Raw genomic sequence first — 20,275 nt, 5'->3', positions numbered from 1 at the left:
GCGAAGGGCAACATAATGCTGGAGCATTTAGGACCTAAAGACAATGTTTTTGTTTGACTCAGGTGATTTTAACTCACTGTCATGCAAAAGATGAACACAACTTTAGATAGATAGATAGATAGATAGATAGATAGATAGATAGATAGATAGATAGATAGATAGATAGATAGATAGATAGATAGATAGATAGATAGATAGATAGATAGATAGATAGATGAGGAACAGTGAATTACAATGGATCCACACTCAAACATAAATAAAGTACAAATCCAATTGGAAAATGAAAAGAAAACTCAAACGAACTCAACATACACAAACAGAAAAGCTTTCTCTAAATATGTTTACGAAGCTTACCTTGAAACAAGTTTAACCCAGTCAAATATTTAAGATTTTCAATGTTTAATTGATATTTAATGATTAGTTGGTTTGATGATTGATTTAGTAAAGATAATTAAAAATGAAATGAAATACTTTTTTTTTTTTTTTTGGTTTGTTTTTTTTAGAACCAAGCCGTGTTGCTCTGTGTTCAACTGACTTTTCATAAGATGAACAATTAAATAAGGTAAAAGACAGAAGTGGAAAAAAATTGCAAGTGAGGTCACTTTATTGTGAATCCCAATATTATCCCAATATTCACTGGAAGGTGGAACAGAAGACGAACGGATGGAGATAAATGTATAAATAATAAAATACATGTTATAATAGTACATTTACAGAAATTACAGGATTTTGTATTCCGCCATGAACATGCTCCTCAAGCTGTCTGTTGTGTTCACTGTAGTATCCTAGCAACACTGGAATATACCATTAGTCGGGAATGTAATTTCAAATTACTCAATTTCCATCAAAACAGGCACATTTTAGTCACATTTTATGAATTTCGATCTTTTATATCAGTCTTTTACGCTTGTTCGCTAATAAGTCACAACAACGGCAGCTTATTTTAGTCTTTATTCATCGTTAACAAATCTGAGTCCTCCCCTCTTTCTGTTGTAAATGCGAGGTCCGCCTCTGTTCCGCTAGCAAACAGCGGGTTGTTGAAGAGGTAAGTTCAGAGTAACTTTGTTATTCAGAAAAAGGAATTTATTAAACCCTGCTATTAAATGCGCATACTTTTTGAGTCAAACAGTTTTCATGCAATTACGCCCATTTTCAATCTTGTGGATTATTAGAAACGAGGGAATAAGTTAATTTTCGGTAGATCGCTGACACCAACTGGTGTCTAAAGTTAATGCGCCCCAGACTCTAACTGTTTAGAGATGCTGATTTATTGTGTATGATTGTGTTTTTATCTTGCTGCATAAAGGGAAGTAGATTTTCTACATTTTGGGGGGATCAAACAGGTGTGACATAATGTTGTACAACAACTAAACTAAACATGTTCTTTGTTTTTATATCCACTGCTGTTGACAAAGACATTGTCTCCCAAGCAATTAATGTTATTAAATAATAAAGGGCAGTCCTTTTTTTTGGTTTATTTTCTTTGATCCCATTTCGCAACTGATGACTACAAAGGTATAACTTTAGATTATTTTTTGGGTTGTTTTTTTCCCTCCCAGGAAATGGATAATTTCATCCTATACGAGCAGCTGGGATCCGGTCATAACTCTGTTGCCTTTAAGGGAAGAAGGAAAGGAAATCTTAACTATTTCGCCATCCTCTGTGTCAAGGAAACCAAGAGACCCGAGATCACTAACCATGTAAGTTAGTATTTTAAAGCCTTGTGATGTTATCAAGACACCTGCTGCGTTTTCATTATGTTCATGCACAAATTGTACAGTTGTTTTTAGTGAGTGACCCACACAAGCCTCCTGTAGTTGTGGCTATCAATTCATTTTCTTACTTACTATTACTTGTTTTGATTGTTATTCTTCTTAGGTACGTCTCAGCCATGACATTGATCATCCAAATGTTGTACACTTCTATGAATGGTATAAGACAAGCAGCCATATCTGGTTGGTCGTGGAACTCTGTACAGGTCAGTAATTAATTCTTCCACTTGTGATGAACATTAATACAATTACTGGATGTACTACTAGCAACACATCATCTCAAAGCTGTAAACTGAGAGTATTTAACAAATAGTAAATTGTGTTTTTTTTCCTCCTGTCGATCACAAATTTATATTTTTCTTTTTACACATTGCTGTATTATAGGAAAGCACAACAGATCTCAAGCTTAGACTCACCATATTTATGTTTTGCAAACTGTTCTACCTCTTTAATTCTGAAATGACTGTTACTTCTTTTCCCTGTCTCCCTATTAGGTGGTTCTCTGGAATCTGTAATTGGTTATGATGGATGTCTGTCAGAACCAGTCGTGAGGAATTTTGGATGGGACTTGGTCAAAGGACTGAAACACATTCATGAATTAGGAATTATATTCTCTGATTTGACCCCTGCCAAGGTTTGCATATGCACCCTTTTGTAAGAAAGACTAAATTAAATAATGATGTTATTGTAAAATTTATTTATGCATTCTCTATAGATTCTACTGGATGGTAGCGGCATCCTGAAGCTTGGTAACTTGTGCTTAGCCATAGCAGAGGGAGAGACGCTTGAGGAAATATTTTCTGCGATTTCCTCATCAGATGAGGCAGTGGGTGGAGAGGAAAAGCAAAGCTTGGATGACATAAAGAAACGATTACAAGGTAAGATGACTACAGTCAATTATTTTGCTTTGTAATCCCTATTCTATACCACTTTTTCCAACTCACAGTTGCGGGTTCCTGGAGCCGATCTCAAGGAGACAAACGTGTTAACCACAACGCACCTTCCTGCCCATTTTGCATCCAATCAAGTCAAGCCCACACATGTACAGTTGTTGATGTAGTCAATTAAAGCAGCGTGTCACAATTACATTTTAATTGGGTGAACTAAAATATCTAGGACTGTTTTACACAGTGTTCTCATGATGCTGATTTTCTACTAGAAATATGAGTCTCATAATAATCATTTGTTTCTCTTTTTGTACAGCAGTGACATTTCTAATTATTAGATTTGTGTTTGTATGTTTTACAGGTTCTCTGACCTACTGTGCCCCGGAAGTTTTGAAGGGATGCCAAACTAATATGAAATCTGATCTCTGGGCTCTCGGTTGTATACTGTACTACATGTATACCGGTATCTACACGTGTTCAGTCGTACAAACCAACACATGGACACTTTCAAAATAATTTCTGGAGCTGTTCAAGAAGGTTCCGGACCTTGGGAATCACTGGTCTACTAGACAAGGCTATGCTTTATTACCCCATGTTTTCTGTTTTCCAGGTAAACCTCCTTTCTACTCTGAAATCGATGCTGAACTGACAGACATGATTTTGTATCAAGAACTACCACCTCCAACACAGACAGGTGATATATTTGCATGCTCATCCACATAGCACTACTGGAGCTTGCTTTTATAGCACGTGTGTGTTTGTTATCAAATTGAGTTGTTTCTTGTGTTGTTTGTTTCAGTGTCTTCTTCGAGTCCTCCCAGCCAGGACTTCCAGAGTCTTCTGAGAGGCTTACTCAACAAAGACACTGAGAAGAGGTCAGTGTCATGAAACGTCCTCTCCAGACGTTACTGTTCATCGTAGTAGTTATCAAGTTGAGATCCAGGTTGTGTCAGTGAGTACCCCAGTTATTCTCACACATAGGGCGAGCAGTATTACCGACTGGCTCTCAAAATGCATCATTGCTCTTAGGTGGCCACATTATTTCAACAGCACATTTTTCCTCATTGCATTTCACTGCCACCAAAAAGCTGGACTCACACAAGGCAGGTTGATTATTTATCCTGATTTTAATTCCAGCAGAAATTGAAATTAATTTGACCAAACTACATTCCACCATTTCCAATAACTGTCCAGTGTTTGTGAAGCCGTGCTCACCACAGCTTCACATTTCTGCACTTGACTGACCGGAGGATCTAACCTGACATTATTACACGCTGTTGTCGTCCGTCATTTTGAAGCAGGATGAGCTGACAATTGTTGTTTTCATCCCAGAGTTGTTATCAGAGTTATTTAAAGTACCAGGTCAGTTCAAATCAGTTTGGATATTATCCAGTGTTTTTTTTTTCTTCCCATTGACAGAATTGCTTTTTGATAGATGTGATCTGTGTTTCACTCCAATGAAGCTTGTTGAACAGCGTTTAATAAGTTAGTGATAGTTTACTATGATACACACATTGTTGTTGTGCATTGCTGATATTTTATAATCATGTTACTTTAACACTCTGAAGCTGAATAGAGAACTCTGTACATTCGCATTTACAATTTTATTTTTATCTGAATCTCATTTTCTTAGTAGATACATTTTTGTTTTCTCTAAAGTGTTAATACATTTTTCCATGCATTTCATTTAATTTTGATATTTGATTCCACTCTCGCTAGAATAATATATTTTTTTATATTTTAGGATCAATCTCAGGTTTCTTATGCCTGAATGTTTATCGTTGTTATTTTTATATTCTGTAGGATGGACTGGCCTGAGTTGCTCCATCACCCTTTCTGGGCACAGCTGCTCATGGAGGAAGATCTAGTGATGGAAGATGTAAAGGAGGATGATGAAGATGGCAAAGCTGAGCAGATGACCTGTGAAGGACTTGATTCAGTTAGCGTGAGGTCTGTCAGTACTTGATTACTTACCTCTATAATAAATCTCCTGGACATACATTTCCAAATGTCGGCCTTTCAGCATGAAACCCCAGCCTTCAGTGGCCTTAGAAACAGCCCACAGAACTCCTATTATCATCTGTTAATAGGTTGTTTGTTCATCTTTCTTTCACTTTAATAGTTTGTTTTTATGTGTGCGTTTAAATACCTGAACAGACACACGTGGCCACATGACCTTTCACCTCTGAGAGTGACAGACAAGCCTCCCGCCAACCACTCAGTCCCATCACAACTGAACTCATCACATGAAACAACTGACAGACTATTTGACAGATGGACTGATCACCAACAATCAGTCAAACGCGTGTCCTGCGGGGCCCTAAAAAACAACCAAGGTTTGGATAAAGAGCTGGTGAAGGAGGGAAGAGGAGAGGAGTTGGAAAAAGCTGAGGGCGATCTCAAGCCAAGCAGAACCAAGCAGACGAGCCACAATCAGATCAGAAAATCATTCACACCATGTGAGAAATGTTCCTTTCGTTTTGTTCGATAGAGTTCCCATTGTATTAATCACAACCTTGATTAACATATTGTCTCTGTTGTTGGCCAAACTATTTGTCTCATAGATGGTCCAAAGATAATCTGACTGTTTTTCTTTGTGTTGACTTCTTCAGTATCACAGTTAAATCCAAAGAATGGAGTGGATGAGGACAACACTGAGGCCATTTTTCTGCTCAGGTATTCAGATATTTCTTTTCTGCTGTCTGGTTAAGCAGGGCTACAATGGTTCATGTTGTCAGACTGCTTGATTAAATCAGATTTATTGAGAATTAAACATTTTGGAGCTAAGATTTTAATATTCTCACCAAACTCTATATGGTCTGAACTGACCCTGGTTCGTTTCACAATGAGTGCCCCCAATGGTAGACACTCATCTGTACAATATGACATTCTAAAGTAAATAAGCTATAAGCTATGGTAAATTAGATTCCTCAAATTTGCTTTGTTTAGTTAGTTAGTTTATTTGTTTTTAGCTCGTGCGGGAACTCAAGAAAGAACTGCAGTGCCTCAGATTCTGGAAACCAAAACTGTCCACCACAGGTGAGTGTGCGCACAGCTCCATCTTTATAGTGTAGATTCTATTGTAGTATAGTTTCCAGTGGTGTAGAAAGGGACTGCAATTCATTCAAGGATGTTTTGAATAATTTGACAATGCCATAAACACATAAAGCATAGGGGAAAAAAACGACGTTTCGGGATCTCAAGCAAAACTGTACTTAACTTTTGTAAAAATACACTTTATTACATTGCTGTACTTTTGACCCTTCACATACACTCTCTCCCCTTGCTCGTCCTCCCAGGAAACTGCAGGTACTGACATCTCACACTGTATGAAGCAGCTTCTTCATGCAGATGCTGATATGACTGTCTCTCCGATCATTGACAACCCGAAGGTACAGGCTTTCTGTTCTGCTGTGTCACATTTCATGTTTTTCTAATTTAGTTTAATACATCTTTTAGACTGTTTTTAGCCTGTTATAATGAGTTTGTGTGTAACTTTTCCTGAATTTAAAATAGCACACAGTGGTGGGGTGCATCAGCTAACAAAATTAATTTAGCCTTTCTTAGTAGTTTTTCTACACTATGGGAATGTCCCTGGACCCCGCCATCATCCATAGTCTGCTGGAATTGGTTTCAGCAATCCTGAGTAGCAAGGGCCAGTGCTGAATATGGGAGGATTGATCGAGAAAGCAAACGGAAGACTGAAGTTTATGTTCTCCTTCTGTTTGACAGATCCTTAAATCTGCTCCTTTGCAATTTGACCCCAAAACCTTTTGCGTACCGGCATATTCAGGTACATTTTCTGCGCCAGTACCAAGTCAATACGACCTTAGCTTATGTTCACTGGACTCAGTGTGTTCTGAAGTTGGATTTGTTTCTTTCCCTTCCAGCTGAGAAGTTGCTGTCTCTGAGTGATGAAGAGTGGACTGCCTTTGTGTTGCAGCTCTGTTCATCTCTTGAGAGACAGAGCTCGGCAACCCCGCCCTTCTCCTCCAATCCTCCTCCTGCCTCCACAGCTGTTCGATCCAGACTCAACCTGCTGTGCTACCTCTGCTCTGTGGTTGGACATAAAGATATTGCTAACAGGCTAATTAACTCCACGCTGGTAAGAAAAAAAAAACAGTGATGACAGTATGGGGATGTTTGCAGTCGGCTTGGCTCGACTGTGGTGTTCAAACTTTGACCCGTTTTTTTGTCATTGACATATAAACGGTTATGAATGACTCATTTTATAGCCTTTCTCCCCCCAGATACTAAAATGATTCGCTGTTAAGATTTAAGTGTAAGATGTTGTTGCTCCCTTTGTTGTCATTAATCAAGTGGGGCCTACTATTACAGTGACAGGGCATAGACCTATTGTATTCAGGGAAAAGGATGACTTGACTTTTTTCTTCCAACCTCTTTTCCTGAAGATGTTTAAATGGCATACTTTGAAACATTTTAAGATGTGTGTTTACTAAGTAATCATGACTTTGTCTGTACTGCTTATTGCTCTCAGACTTTAAAAATGTACAATTATTTGTGCTATAATGGTTGTAAGAAATGTTTTCACAAACTTAATTCAAGTCATAATGAAACTAATACCCATGTTTTGTTGTCAAAAGTCGTAATTTCAAACAGCTTAGGTTTTTAATCTTGTCTTTCTTCTCTCCCTTTGCCTAATCTCCCTCCTTAATTCAGCTTCAAGTATTGACCCAGCAGTTGCGACAAGCTCCTAACTGGGATGTGTAAGTACTTCGTATATGTTTTTGGTCTCGTTGCAGCAAACATGAGTGCATGACTTTTTGAAGTGGCTGATCGGTCAGAAAAGGAGGTTTACTACCAGTACACATCTAAAACTCTCTGCCTTACACCATCTGGACCAGAAACACACTTTTATTATTATTATTATTCTATGACACATGTTAAGATTCACCATCTACTAACTAAGATCAAGTTATTGTGTTGTTTTGGAGGTTACATGTTTTAATTTGAAGGTTTTGCAACTGTTGTTAAAAAAAAAAAAAAAAGTTGAGGTTTTAAACAGTCCTGTGTTGATATCCAAACTTTAAATGAGCTTCTCTTAATTATTACATGCAAATACAATGTTTTGCAGACAAACCAAGGTTCTCAGAGTGATGGGTCTTCTGGCTCGGCACTGTAGTGACCTGAGAGAAGACAGTCCTGTTTCTGAGGTTTGGAAAACACACATGCAGGGTTATGTTGTATAGACTTCACTGAGTCACATGAATGTCCTGAAGCCTCTAACCGTGTGCACTACCTCCCTAAACTATCCTTCTCTTGAGAACACTCCTTATCATCACACGTTACTTGTTTCTCAAAAGAAGATGACAAAGTACAAACTTTCATAAATACAGAGGTGATTTGAACAAAGAGATCGGAAATCAGAGTCAGAAAGATTTATTTTGCCAGGTATTTTCAGCATACAACAAATCAGATTGGGTTTTTTTTTCCATTAATTAAAAGTATACAGGGCACTTACTCATAGGTATAGTCAAACATTTACCATGTATTAGAAATAATAGCATAGTGAAATAAAAAATCTTGACAATAGCACTGTTATTATAACAGTATAATAGACAGACAAATAAAACATACTTGCATATATATTCTAATATATCATAAATTAAGGATGGTTTGAAGGAGGGTATTAAAATGCATAGGGTGATTGGGACTCATTGATTAGATCAGTAAAGGGGTAATATTGGTAAATAATAATTGGTGAAGTAAATTAATGAGAATATTGTTATGTATTAAGACATATTAACATGTTCATTAAAATATCAACAAACAATAACGGGAGTCTGACACTTCTGTTTATTATTCATAGGCCAGTTCACACCACAAGGTGGCAGTAAATACCGAAAGGAGCTTAGCAAATAATAGAGAGAGAGAGAGAAGGAGAGAGAGAGAGAGAGAGAGAAAACGTTTGTTTAATTAGAAAATGCATTAAACAAATAACAGTTCTGCATACATAAGCCATACATTCTATTTTAATATTAATTTTTACTTAAAGCTTCACCAACATGACTATTCAATATGTGCTTGATGTTTTAGTAATGTAAGAGATCTTCATATTTGATTCCTGCTTTTATTATCCTCAGAGGTATCTCACTCTAATTATTGAAGCTAATAATAAACAAGATAGCGTCAAAAACAGTTCAAAGACGGAGAGAAATATTTATTGTTCACTCTAACTTTATAGTACCGGTGTCTACCAGCTGGTGGCATTAAGTACCTATGAGAGCACAACTGCAGAGACACAACTCACTCCCTCACTCACTCACTCACTCACTCACTCACTCACTCACTCACTCACTCACTCACTCACTCACTCACTCACTCACTCACTCACTCACTTGCTCAGTTTGTTTTATATGAAAAATATGTTTGTAATTAAACATTTGTACAGTTTCATATGCAATGAATACCACACATAAAATCAACATATTGGAACCATAATAATTGGAATGCAAAAATCACAGCTTAATACAGGTTTAACATAAAAAAATCCATCTTTAGAAAGAACCTGCCTACATTTTGTTTTAGACTTTACAAATTATATTGTGCCCAGTGAGCATTGAATGTTACAGAGTATGCTTGTGAACCTGCTATGTGATATATTTATATTTAAAATAATTATTTAACTTGCCTTCACTGACATTGATTGAAACAAGAGACGAGATGGACCTGGCAGTGTAATACCATTCGGTTTTAAAACACCACAAATTACTGTCGAGTAAAGCAACATGTTTGGAACAGTGTCACCCAAACATCTACATTATGAGCTTTGTTAAGTTTGACTTTAATGCAAAACAAGTCGTATAAGATCCTTTCATGTTGTTGTACTTGATTACCTGTGAATCAATGTAGTAGGATTTATTTTTCCCTACACAGAGGCACATGCAGATTTATTGACTGTACAAAGGCCCCCTCACTGCACATGTACAAACAGTTAAGCTGAAATAATGCAGTGCAAAAGCAGCTATTTTATGGGTGTCAGTCTCTCACATAATAATACTTTCATCACGAAGAGAAGTGTTTCATGTTGCAATTTTTTTTTTTAATGTTCTGTCTGGCTCTTCCTTGTTTATTCTAAGGCAAAATCATTCTGGCTCTTCTAATTTCGATCCTACAGCTGCACTTGTCTATGTTATTTTCCAGTTCTGTTATCGCCCTTCAGTTGTTTTGGCACTTTAGTACTTTAGTGCTACTGAGTCGTCACGGCGATTTACAAAATGGCCGACTTTAGCATTGCAGAGTTTTTTCGGTGTGCTTGTTGTTAAAGACAAATGGCGGAACATTTTTTCCGCTACCTCTTTACTTCCCTTCAGCTACCGCAGGATGACAAATTGTTAAGAAGAAAAGGACAAAGCTGCACGTTTGAGCCTCAGTGTGTGTTTGTGTCTGTGGTCATGTGTGTGCCCATCTATGGACTCAGCAGGGGTTCTCTCTGTGTGTGTGTGTGTGTGTGTGTGTGTGTGTGTGTGTGTGTGTGTGTGTGTGTGTGTGTGTGTGTGTGTGTGTGTGTGTGTGTGTGTGTGTGTGTGTGTGTGTGTGTGTGTGCATGGGCTTTTTTGAACCTTGTTTGTGTGGAGTTCTCAGCAGGGGGGCAGTGTGTGTAGTTTTGTGGTGGTTATTCCCATTTCGTGTGTGTGTGTGTGTGTGTGTGTGTGTGTGTGTGTGTGTGTGTGTGTGTGTGTGTGTGTGTGTGTGTGTGTGTGTGTGTGTGAGCACGCACACTGCTATAACTATAAATTCTCGCTGTTGATCCGTATTTATTTAGTTATAATGACTGATAAAGACTAAAGAAGCACATACTTGTATATTGTGTGTGTGTGCGTGGTTGTGTGTGTGTGTGTGAGCACGCACACTGCTATAACTATAAATTCTCGCTGTAGATCCGTATTTATTTAGTTATAATGACTGATAAAGACTAAAGAAGCACATACTTGTATATTGTGTGTGTGTGTGTGTGTGTGTGTGTGTGTGTGTGTGTGTGTGTGTGTGTGTAATCTCAGTAGGGGTTCTCCTGCTGCAATCCAGCCGGTTAGCGTGTTCGGGCTGGGTTTAGTTACCATAGTAACTTCTATATGCTCCGATCACTTGTCCTCTTGTCTCTCTCTGTCTTTTCTTTCTGTCCTGTTCCCTTCTTTTTTTGTCTCTCCAGTAGATCTGTCTTTGTCCATCTCTTCTTGAATGGAATTGTGTAATAATAATAATGTTCTGGGTTAATGTTACTAAGACAAACTTGATGCTTCTTTGGGAGACTGTCCTTTCAAAACCGTCTCCACATGATTTTCCCCTTCACTTATCATCGCTTATAAAGTTTGCTGTGACTTTACCAGGGATTTAACCGCTAAAGCTTCCACCGTGCAGGGTGTTTCATGGGGATATGGTGTCTTAAAGCACGCTAAAAGCTCAGAGCAATCTTCAGGAACACACAGTTGGAGTATATCGGCTCTCGGAAGACACTATTGGAAGCATCTTTTAATATATCACACGGTTAAGTGGTAAAGGTTTGAACAACTTCTGCTTTAATTGTCTTATAATCAAAGAATAAAAAAATGTATAGTGCAGAATGAATAATGCTTACACTCAAATGGAATGGGTGGGGGTTTTTTTCAGAATATAATCATTTTTATAAATCCTATGCTAATCTACATCCAACAGTTACTTTCATTCAGTCACTGAAATTGTGACTTTTTTTTAACACATTATCAGAAATACAATGAACAATTCGAGTCACACATTTACTATAAATTTTTTTGGGGGGACATGTATTATGTCATGTCTGCTGTTTATATATATATATATATATATATATATATATATATATATATATATATATATATATATATATATATATATCTCAAGGTGACTTTATTGCTAACCATATAATGTTCATGAATATGGTGATAAAATAAAGCATTGTGATGTCATTCCACTGATGTCTTTGTGTGGTGCTGTAGGTGTGAGTACTAAAGTGAGTAAGTTAACCAGCTTGTCTCAACCTGTCCAGTCATGTATCCAGCATGTAGCAGCATGTCTCCCTCAGTCTAATTATAAGGTTTTCCAGTCGATACATCAAAGGCTGCAATTGTTGGTAAATAGTAATTAAAAACAAACTGCCATACTTAGTGTAGAGAAATGGCATTGCTTGAAATGTTCACACTGCCCCTTTAAAGGTCAGCGTTAGATTATCTCAATAACAAAATCTAGCAAATAAACTTGTAAAGTCGGGTACTTTAGGTAGAAAACTGGATGCTTAAAGATAAGGACTGTTATTGCAATGATGCAATACTGCAAAAGTCTTTTATTCAACCTCGACATTGCCTGGGAAGTTTTGTGCACTTTATTTCCAGAAAAATAAATACTGAGCAAATCTCTCGGTATTTGTATTTATGTGCATGTGCGTGTGCGTTGATGTACCGTGAATGCTCATTGCACAGTTTGTACTATTGATGTATGTGCAAAGTTTCCATGCACTGTCCAGGGTTCTCTTTAACTCTCTGTCACTATCCTATTGGGTTCTTTATGCCGAATACTTTACTTAAGTGTATGTATTTATGTCTCCTGTTGTGCATTCATGTGTATTGTTTGTTACGGCATGCTGATGCTTGGATAATATAGGGTTCCCTAGACAAATCGTGTTTGCATTTATTTTTGGTTTGTTGCATAGAAATGTCTTTCAGCACCCTCTGTCTGACAGAAGCTGCATGACCAGCTTTTTATCACACCCTGAAATCTCAAGTCTCTCCTCATCCTTCTATGTCATTAGTTATTCAAGCTTTGTGTGGAGAAAGACAGAAAATGTCAAAAAGCCAACGCAGCTCTACATTATGATCCTGGCTGGAGAAGATAAATGTTAACGCTATACTTGTCCACCAGTGGTGTAGCGGTTAGCACTCACACAGAATGTCTCCAGTTCAAGTCCAGGCTTTGGATCATTTTTCAGTTACTCCGATTTCTTCCCATATTCCAAAAACGTGTGTTTGAGGTCAATTGATGACCTTGAAATTGACTGGAGGTTTGAAATAGAATAAGTGTGACTGTGTCTCTCTATGTTTTCCCTGTGATGGACTGGAACCTGTCCGCTGGTGTAGCCTTTCTTTGCCCATAGTTAACTCGGCTGAAACCGATGAATGTGCAACAATAGAAAATGAATAAATAGATGGCAGTTTAAAGAAGCTATATATACACATACATGCTTCTACTCTAGTCCAAATGCATAATGGTAATAATGCTTATTGTTCAGTTATAATCAGCATTCAAGGGGTAATAGACAGTGTACAGTGCTCAGAGATGCCTCAGCATGACAATTCGACACCAGTGTTCCAAAAATAAAAGGAACTCTTCTGGGAAAGAGGAGCCTATGTTGAGAGAAAACATGACAAACAGCCTGTTTTTCATCCTCACCTAAACCAAGAGACAGGAGGTGAGAGGGAGTGAAAACCAGCCTCTATGAGAGAAAGATGTAGGTGAGAGATGTGGAGAGCAAAAGATGTGATACATACTTAAGGGGCACAGAACATTGGGGAGGATAAGCCAGCGGTACATTGACACAGTGGAGAAAACATCAGGGTTATAGGGATAAAACAACCAGAAAAAAAGGAAATGGAGGGAACAGAAGAAGAAGATTGAGGCAGGGCTTGCATCTGATCAGAGGTGGGGCACTAATGCTAATACAAGGAAGCAGCCAGGGGGCGGTTCTCTGCATACTGTTCATATCGGGGGTGTGTGCATGTGATTGTGATGTACATTTCTGACAAGTGCCTATGATGGCATGATTATGTGTACCTAGTTAATGTGTGTGCATATTAGATTGTCTTAATCCATGTGTGCCTTCACTACAGTCCTGGCTTACACTGAGTCCTTAGCCAAATATTGTGTGTGTGTGTGTGTGTGTGTGTGTGTGTGTGTGTGTGTGTGTGTGTGTGTGTGTGTGTGTGCGTGTGTGTGTGCGTGCGTGCGTGCGTGCGTGCGTGCGTGCGTGCGTGCGTGCGTGCGTGCGTGCGTGCGTGCGTGCATGCGTGTGTGTGTGCATGCTTGTGTGTTTGTGCATTTGCATACATTTGAGTTTTTTGGGAATGGTCGACTTTCCCACAATTTCCCTCTTACTTCTCCCACCTTCTCTTTAAAGGAAAAATAATAAATTGGACCAACTATCTAAATTTTTGTATCAAGATGACACATTTCCAACACATTTTATCACACTGTTGCTGATTTCTTCCTTAAAAAGAATCCCAAACCCAACATTTCAGACATTCATAACATCAACGCTTTTCACACATGTAGTGTCAGAGTTACTTTTCTGGGATAATGGGTTTCACAATAGACCTACTATATATATATATATATATATATATATATATATATATATATATAAGCGCCAATAATTCAAATGTAATTTTTAAAGAACTAAAATTCCTGTTATGGAGGATGTCCTTTTTTAAGATGTGATTAATTTTTTACTCTGCTGAATCAAAAATATATTTAAAAGTATGATGTGTTCAATTGCAGCTTGGGCAAGTAAAAAATTAATTGAAGGTATTTATAATAATAAGCACCTTACTTACACTCATATGGGCATAGTGTGTGGGAGAAAAAAAACCTATTTCTGCGAGCTTCAATAACTTTTTGGCTCCCTAAAATGGTTTTATTTTTTGAGCAACTGAATAAGGATCTTTGCAAAACATTTCCACCTTAGCTATATATTATTAAAAGGTGTTGTTGTACAGGTATTACAAAAACTGCGTGTTCAATCGTTGCTTAGTATATTCTGACACACATACTGGTGAAGTGCCTTAAAGTCAGAGAATTTACCACATAGATCTCTGTTCAATTTCATTTTACAGATTTCAAGTATACACCATGACGTTTAACTGATAAATTAATTTCATGAAGCAATAATGTAAATAAATGTGCTGATAAAATGTTCATTCTCTTTCCAGGCTGTATCCACACTGATGGATTTGCTGAAGGAAAACCAGAGGAATAGTAAAATAAAACAGTTCCTGCTGCCACCGCTTGGGGAGTTTCTCTACCTCATCTCCTCTCAGGTACAATATTGTCTGTTAGAAGTCAGCCTGATGAGATACGGTTGGTATGATGCGACCAATATAATACCGTTTTTTGATTTGCAAGAATCATAATAGATTCAAGCACATTAAGAGGAGCGAGAAATGAATGCATGTGCACTTGTTTGTGAGCACACAAAGACAACTGATTAGTGTGACAAGACTTTTTTTTTTTCCAGTATTTCTTCTGTTGGATTGATTTTGTGGTATTCTTCTTAATTACACATTCAAACAAATGCAGGCTCCGTAGGGACAGACTCTGATTGGCATTCAGCTGAAATGTCAAGAGATTTCTTTTTTTTTTAGGTTTCGACCTCTGAAAAGATGGTACCGGTAGTTGGAAATGAAAGGAAGTAATAGAAATACACAGTTATGAGATAAAAGGGAAACCACTGGTATTGTTGTGAACATGACTATATCTATCCATCTATACATCTATGTGTGTATATGTGTGCCTTTGGGATAAGCTCATTTCAATCAGAACATGTTGAATATAGTGCATAATCTGTTGTGTATAAGATATTTCCATCATATATTAAACAGTTTCTTTATAGTCTTTAGACAACTGTCGATAGCTTCTATATGACACAAACACTTAAGCCCCCCCCCCCCTCTAAAATTGTTAGTGTATTTTGTGTAGAATTAGATAGATATGATCAAATACTTATTGCGAAACACCAAAACCATGATATTCATTTTGCATTTCCCCCTGACAAGACACGATTACCCTGGGTTGGACTCTTAACGTTAGTGGTAAAACTGTCAAAGAAAAGTTTCTGTTTTAAACTCTCAAGTTGAAGTAGAATTTATTTATTTATTTTTTCTGAGCTAACAAGTCAAAATGAATCAAGTGCAGCACCAGTGCCACATGCAAGAAAGATCAAAAGACATTTTTCTATTACTTCAATATGAAAGACCAATCCTGAGTGAAATGAATGAAACCGAGTACTCTGTCAGCAGGTAATGGAGTTTAAATTTACATGCTGGCTAAATTGAATTGAAGGGAATTGACCCCGATCGCCAAACGTTACAAGAGAGGTAGAGTGGAGGAGGCAACGTGTGACTGTATTAGGAAAGGTGAAGCCAATTTATTTCTTGTTAACCCCCCCATCTTTTCAGTCGACTCAATTAGACTTCAGATTTTTATTTACACGACGAGTGGATAACCTTCAAAAATCAATCAACACGCTTGATTACCCTTAATACATTCCTAAAGCCAAAAATTACCTAAGAATTAGACACTGTTCAGCTCCTAGAAGAGTTGTTTGTCCCCTGACACCTACATGTGCTACAAGTGTGAACTTCAGATCACAATCAGGTGTGGCGGCCAAACAGCGATCCTATGTTCATTTTGTTACAGTAAATTATGAAATACAGTGATGCTTTCTGGGGTGATTCATGACAAATTCTATCACAATGTTTATTATACATTTCTTTGCGTAATTCAACACTTTAGTAAGAGGGTCATGAGACGCTTGAGGTTGTTTTATTAGTAGTAGTTGTGAACCCCAACAGATATTTGTACATCATGAGGGAAATCACAGTAACATTATTTTTGGACATCGTTGAGTTGAGTATGAGAAATGATGGGAAGCTCGAAAACTACTTTGCTCCTCGGTCTGCCTAAAAAAAAATACAAAAAAATAAACTCTGTGGAATCAAATGACCTGCACAGCAAGCTGAAGGACACCAGGACCACACTGTGGTTGGCTTTTTTAGAATAGATATTACAGGAAACTTTTCCATAAATATTTCCATGTATGTGAATCTGATTGCGGTTTATTCATATGCTGTCAAATAGTTGTAAATGCTTGAACAATTCACAAAAACAAATTGGTACTCAAGACTCAAAACATGAACAGTGTTTCCAGACTGACATATACTGATACCAAATCACTGCAAAAAGACAAGACAGAGGACTCTAGTTCTTCAAGATATCACTTGTTGCCTATGAGGCAGAAACCAGTTATTATAATTTGATGCCACTCAGCCATCATGGGATTTCTACATAGCATATGAACTTTTCCTGATAGGTGGGTTCACTTTATTTCTTTCAAGACATGGAATAAAAAGTTAATTTGAGTTTTGTGGAACAGCCCTTTAAGTGTCTTCAGGTAAAATCTTCTGCTTTACTCCCCTCCTTTTCTGCTGCATTAGTCAATGACAACGATTAGCAATAGCCTGCAGTGCTGACTTTATCCTCAAGGTTAGTTGTAGCCTGAAGCCCAACAGACAAGCAATGGAACATTGTTTCATGAAAAGATAGAGATATCGGTTGAAATAATCAGAATTCTGTGGAATGGAAGACAGTGCTGGTATTACAGTGAATATCACAACATATTTAACAAAAAAGAAAAAAAATTAATGTCAAGGATGAAAAAACTTTTTAACAACATTTTTAAGACGACCAAATCAATGGTTTGTTCGCTAAATAATTAACTATGTTAAAACAGACATGTGTTTAAGGCACAAAAACTGAGATGACTTGAAAACAAACAGACATGTTAATGTGAAAGTTAATGAAAACCAAATACTCAAGATGTCTTGACTCCTTCTCCCCTTACTTGCCCTTCTCAACACTCCTCTCCTTGCATCTCCTCCACTTTATCTGTCTGCCTTCGTCTCACTCCCACTCTATTCCTCCACTGTCCCCACCCCCCATCTGTACCCCCTCCTCCTTTACCCTTTCCTCTCACCCTTTTTCCCTCTCTTTGCTATGCCTCTCTATCAGGAGGAGAAGAGAGGCTCCCCAGAGGGACTATGGTTCGTTCCCGCTGCCGCCTACACTGGCTTAATGAGGAGCCTGCGGGAAGGGGTGAGTGTCTCTGTGTATGTCTGCGTGTGCCTGTTTGTGTCTGTGCCTGTGTAGCTGTGACTAAGTCTCTCTCACTGTGTGTGCCTGTGTGTGTGTGTGTGTGTGTGTGTGTGTGTGTGTGTGTGTGTGTGTGTGTAGCAGGGGATCCCTGTGAACAGTAATGATGAGGCAGCTGTGGGGGCCTAAAGCGTTGTTTGCCAGCTGCAAGTCAAGGGCATGCAGAGCAGTCACGCACACACACACACACACACACACACACACACACACACACACACACACACACACACACACACACACACACACACACACACACACACACACACACACACACACACACACACACACACACTTACCTGCATCAAACTCAACCCTTTATTGCTCAGCCTGACCTCAGCAGCAATTAGGACCCTCCAGACACGCACGCACGCACGCACGCACACACACACACACACACGCTGTAGCTGGTGCAGAACCACAAGTGAAAGTGTAGATAGCTCTTTCCTATTTTTTTTTAATGGAGTTAGGGTTTTAGGATTGGTTAAATCTTTCCAACACATTTATTATCTGTTATCTGCTCAAGGAAATAACTTTTGTTTTTGTTCCTGGCTTTTAGAAAATGCCCAATGTTGGAAGGGGACTTCATATTACATACTACATAAATATACATAGTTTTAGTTTAACAATAAAATGTATGTGTTAATTCTTTCATCATGTTGCAGACGACCTGACCTGACAAGACTTTGTTTTGAGCTCACTTTAGAAATGTTTGTGAATGTGTCAATGCACTTGAAAAACATGGAAAAGGGCTATGTGTTGCTTTTTGTGTCCCTGTTTTTGAATTAAACATACAGCTCTTTGTGGCCAGATCACACCCTGTAGTAATACAGTATAGTATTTGTATTGTTCTCACATGCTGGCCCATTGCCACTGAATGAGGAAACATTTGCTGGGTAGTGAGACTAATAGATACAGTGAACAGGTGGAAGGAGAGAAGGAGATGGATGGATGTTGTTTTGTCTCTCAGAGGCAGAAGGGGTCTCACTGTGGTGGCCCCCTATAGCAGAATGAATATAGATGAAACTGGTCTGCACAGTTGTCAGCTAGTACCTACTGTTGCTTCATTACCACTGGGAGTGTAGTGGGGGGATAGATGAACAGAGGAGGGGTGTGTGTGTGACAGGAGCAAGCAGAGGGGTGGAGGGGAGGGTGGAGAGGGTTGACTTATTTATCATTATTGAGCTGTGAGAGTATGCTGATGGAAACACACACACTACTCACACACAGCCTTAGGGACCAGACACTCATCCTTAGACCCAACCTGCCTGAGTCTCTTTCCATCTCTCCCGCTCTCTCACCCTCCACCCCATCTCTCTTCCTCCCTCTCCCTGTCTTGCTGTTTTTCTACTGGATTTATATCGGATATTATGATGCTGCCTAAATAGTCTGACTCTGCCCCATGAACATTGTGTTTTCTCTCGCCGAAGTGGTCACCTTGTGACATAGCATGATATACCGAAATTATACCCGATGTCCACCAACGTACCAAACACCTAATTAACCCATCATGCTACAAGCATTTTGCAAATTTCAAGAGGCTCAGTTAAGATTTCAACCATGCATGGTTTGAATGTGTAAGAAAGATAGTGATTAAAGGGATCTTGGACAAAATTGTTTGTGCCAGACAGGCTGGTTTGAGATTTCAGAAACAGAATTAGAGAGAAAAGCTCAATAATTAATTAATTAGTAATTTGAGAGCAAACAGAATATTTATTTCAGGATGGGTTATCAACTCTTACTAAAAATTGTAGCAGCATCTATGGTCGCCTTTCAGATGTTTGCTACTTCTAATGACTCCTTGTTTATTCATTTTTTTTCAGCTTTTTTTTTTTTTCTTGAAGCTGAGGCTTTTTTCTCAATGCTATTGTGAGTGCCACTGTTACAGTCTATGTGATTCCATGAAATTAAATCTTATGACTCATCATGTCATAGTTGTCTCACTCTTTTGACCTTTTGTCTCGTTCAGGCTCACGGCCAAGAGGACATTAGCACCACAGTGTGACTGCTGAAGCTTTAGGTTCATCCCTATGATTACATTTTGAATCTACACTGCCTTATCAGTATTGTCAGAATGCCAGTACTTATGTTTGTCAGGTATTTCCTTTAGTGATGCACAGGATTCATCAATCAGTGAGACTGAACTGCAACTAGGTGACTATTCTGACTACAAGTCACTCTCCTTGTCTGCTTTCATTGCACTAAACCTCAGGTGTCACCGCTGTACTGACTATTACAACGCCCTCCTCACCGGACTTCCCACCAAACTCCCTCTGCTCATCCTCTGCTCGACTGCTCACCATCCCCATGTCACACCTCAGCACCATGGGTGCCCGAGCTTTCAGCGGCTCAGCAGCCAGACTCAGGAAACCCCCCCCCCCCCCCCCCCCCACACACACACACACACACACACACACACACACACACACACACACACACACACAGAAGACATTCAGACTCCATCGCATCATTCAAGTCTAATCTTAAAACGCACCTGTTCAAAGTGGCTGATGCTGTGCACTTCACTTGTTTTTATGTTTATGATCAATTGATCTCTTATTCTTTAATGGTATTATTATTATTATTTTTTTATTATTATTATTATTATTATGTCATCTTATTACTTTATTTATTTATTTTATTTTATTTTATTTTATTTTATTTTAT

At 38.3% G+C, this 20,275-nt stretch overlaps 1 protein-coding gene across 1 annotated transcript in view; it reads left to right on the top strand.

Moving 5' to 3' along the window:
- Positions 1 to 1,562: 1,562 nt before the first annotated feature.
- Positions 1,563 to 20,275, top strand: part of ulk4 (unc-51 like kinase 4) — a gene marked incomplete at its 5' end in the record, with an annotated part of 69,542 nt that continues 50,829 nt past the window's right edge. Inside the window, 18 exons of the mRNA XM_080500531.1 lie at positions 1,563 to 1,700; positions 1,879 to 1,978; positions 2,267 to 2,406; positions 2,488 to 2,650; positions 3,021 to 3,122; positions 3,270 to 3,353; positions 3,459 to 3,534; positions 4,463 to 4,609; positions 4,934 to 5,118; positions 5,272 to 5,335; positions 5,632 to 5,698; positions 5,959 to 6,051; positions 6,392 to 6,452; positions 6,550 to 6,764; positions 7,340 to 7,386; positions 7,755 to 7,833; positions 14,614 to 14,721; positions 17,471 to 17,554. Of these exons, the coding sequence (XP_080356657.1) occupies positions 1,563 to 1,700; positions 1,879 to 1,978; positions 2,267 to 2,406; positions 2,488 to 2,650; positions 3,021 to 3,122; positions 3,270 to 3,353; positions 3,459 to 3,534; positions 4,463 to 4,609; positions 4,934 to 5,118; positions 5,272 to 5,335; positions 5,632 to 5,698; positions 5,959 to 6,051; positions 6,392 to 6,452; positions 6,550 to 6,764; positions 7,340 to 7,386; positions 7,755 to 7,833; positions 14,614 to 14,721; positions 17,471 to 17,554 (1,953 nt within the window). The remainder of the gene's footprint in view (positions 1,701 to 1,878; positions 1,979 to 2,266; positions 2,407 to 2,487; positions 2,651 to 3,020; positions 3,123 to 3,269; positions 3,354 to 3,458; positions 3,535 to 4,462; positions 4,610 to 4,933; positions 5,119 to 5,271; positions 5,336 to 5,631; positions 5,699 to 5,958; positions 6,052 to 6,391; positions 6,453 to 6,549; positions 6,765 to 7,339; positions 7,387 to 7,754; positions 7,834 to 14,613; positions 14,722 to 17,470; positions 17,555 to 20,275) is intronic.

Source organism: Blennius ocellaris (genome assembly GCF_963422515.1).
Source record: "Blennius ocellaris genome assembly, chromosome: 8".
Taxonomy (NCBI): Eukaryota; Metazoa; Chordata; class Actinopteri; order Blenniiformes; family Blenniidae; genus Blennius; species Blennius ocellaris.
This window is presented reverse-complemented; position numbering and strand designations above follow the sequence as displayed.